Here is a 1,777-nt window from a genome sequence, read left to right on the forward strand (position 1 = left end):
GTTCGTTGCCGTCTAGGAGGATCAGAGTGGGAAAGAAACCTCGGATGACGCCATGAAAGCCTGTTTTGTCTGCAAGGCTGTCAGCAACGGGGTAGGAGGAAGGAGCAGCCAACGTGAACAGAGAGCTACTCAAGGAAGACGGCGACGGGAGGGGAGAAGTTCAAGAGGGAGGCCAGGAAGGAGGAGGAGTGAGCGAAGTTAGAGAAGGAGTAGGAGGAACAGGAGTAGGTAACGCAGGAGGATGAGCAGGAACGGCTAAGGGCTCACCCGCTCCCTCAGTCTTGATGAAGGGATTTCCCTCCAGTCGGAGTTCTCTCAGTTGCAGACCCTTGGCAGGCGGTGAGGAGGATGGAGATCGGCCGTGACCTCTCACCTGCAACGACTGCAACTCCTCCGAGCTCTCCAGGAAGTTGTTGGCAAGGCTGGAGAGAGAGCAGCTCTGTCAGGAGAGGAGAAGGAGAGGAGGGGAGACGAGCCAAGATGAAGGCAAGACGGTGAAGGGGAGGAGGTGAAGGAAGGGATGGAGGAGTCAAAGGGAGTGGATGGAATGAAGATTGTTTCACCTGAGGTTGCGAATGGACGGACAGAGAGTCGACAAAGTGGAGAATGTCTGCTGGTGACGTCAGAGTTTTTCTTGTGCTGTGAAATTCGTTGTGTAAAGAAAAGGAGGAGGAGGAGGAGGAGGAGCAGCAGCAGCAGCGGAAGAAGGAGGACAGTGGCATTCCTGCAAGCTCTGGAGACTGTTATTGTCTAGACTCAAGGTTTCCAACTGCTGGAAGTTCTCTTGAATGACGTGCTGTCGGAAGAAGCCAAGTCACGTGAGGGGAGGAACAAGTCAGAGGACAACCATGATGGTGTTGACGAACTTGAAGTTAGTCCATTCTACTCTCAAGCTTGCTGTTTGGAGAAGACATGTCACGTTTCTGTCCCCGCCTCCTCCTCGCCTACTAGCCTCACCTGTCTGTTCGCTCGCTTGCCATCGACCTGCTAGGTTTTCACATAGCAGCATCTTCGCCTCGGCCTGCAGTCCACGAGCCGTCAGAAGAAGAGGAGGAGTGGGATGAGCATGAGGAGGAGGAGGAGGAGGAGGAGGAGGAGGAGGAGGAGGAGGGAGGGGGGGGGGCGATGACCCGAAAGAGGGGAAGAAGGCCTTGATGGATCTGCTGCTTCAAGTGATCCGGGAGAACAGGACCTCCCACCTTGCCGCCATGGGTCAGACATCAGCCTCTCCACCAGCACAGCACAGGTTACCTGAGTGCCCGTGCTCGCTTCGTTGCAGGTGATCTCGAGCTTCTGTCCTCGGAATCGGATACCTGACAGCCTCAGTATGCTCTTTGCTGCCTCGAAGTCGTTCATCTTCATCGTGTAGCTATCCCTACACCGGGATCAAAGGACGCAGGTTCGGTCTTCAACAGGACGTACCGTCGGAAGGAGCTTCCCGCCTCGATCTCGAAAGGAACTTCAGACTTGTTCTTGAGGAACTCCTCCAGGTCTCCTTGATTCGTCGCCGGGTCGAATCCTCCGACTTGGAAGGTGTACGGCCCCTGCCTCGGCAGCATCGGCCTTCCCCTTCCCCTTCCCCGCCCCCCCCCCCGCCTATCAGCAACTTGAGCTCTTGAGAGCAGAGCCACACATGACATCAGCACCTGTATGGGGCAAACCCCGAAGCATGGTGTCCTCCTCCTCCTCCTCCTCCTTCGTCTTCGTACATCATGGAATCGTGACCTCCACGCCCTCCATGGAAGCCTCCGCCTCCTCGTCCTCGTCCTCTATAACC

At 56.2% G+C, this 1,777-nt stretch overlaps 1 protein-coding gene across 1 annotated transcript; it reads right to left on the reverse strand.

Moving 5' to 3' along the window:
- Positions 1 to 835: 835 nt before the first annotated feature.
- On the reverse strand, positions 836 to 1,559 carry GUITHDRAFT_99339 (hypothetical protein; the record flags this gene model as incomplete). The annotated part of the gene is made up of 5 exons (XM_005841606.1): positions 836 to 897; positions 958 to 1,021; positions 1,131 to 1,199; positions 1,252 to 1,375; positions 1,423 to 1,559. 5 exons carry the CDS (start codon positions 1,557 to 1,559, stop codon positions 836 to 838), a joined length of 456 nt encoding a protein of 151 aa, XP_005841663.1.
- Positions 1,560 to 1,777: the final 218 nt, after the last annotated feature.

This window comes from Guillardia theta, assembly GCF_000315625.1.
Source record: "Guillardia theta CCMP2712 unplaced genomic scaffold GUITHscaffold_2, whole genome shotgun sequence".
Classification (NCBI taxonomy): Eukaryota; class Cryptophyceae; order Pyrenomonadales; family Geminigeraceae; genus Guillardia; species Guillardia theta.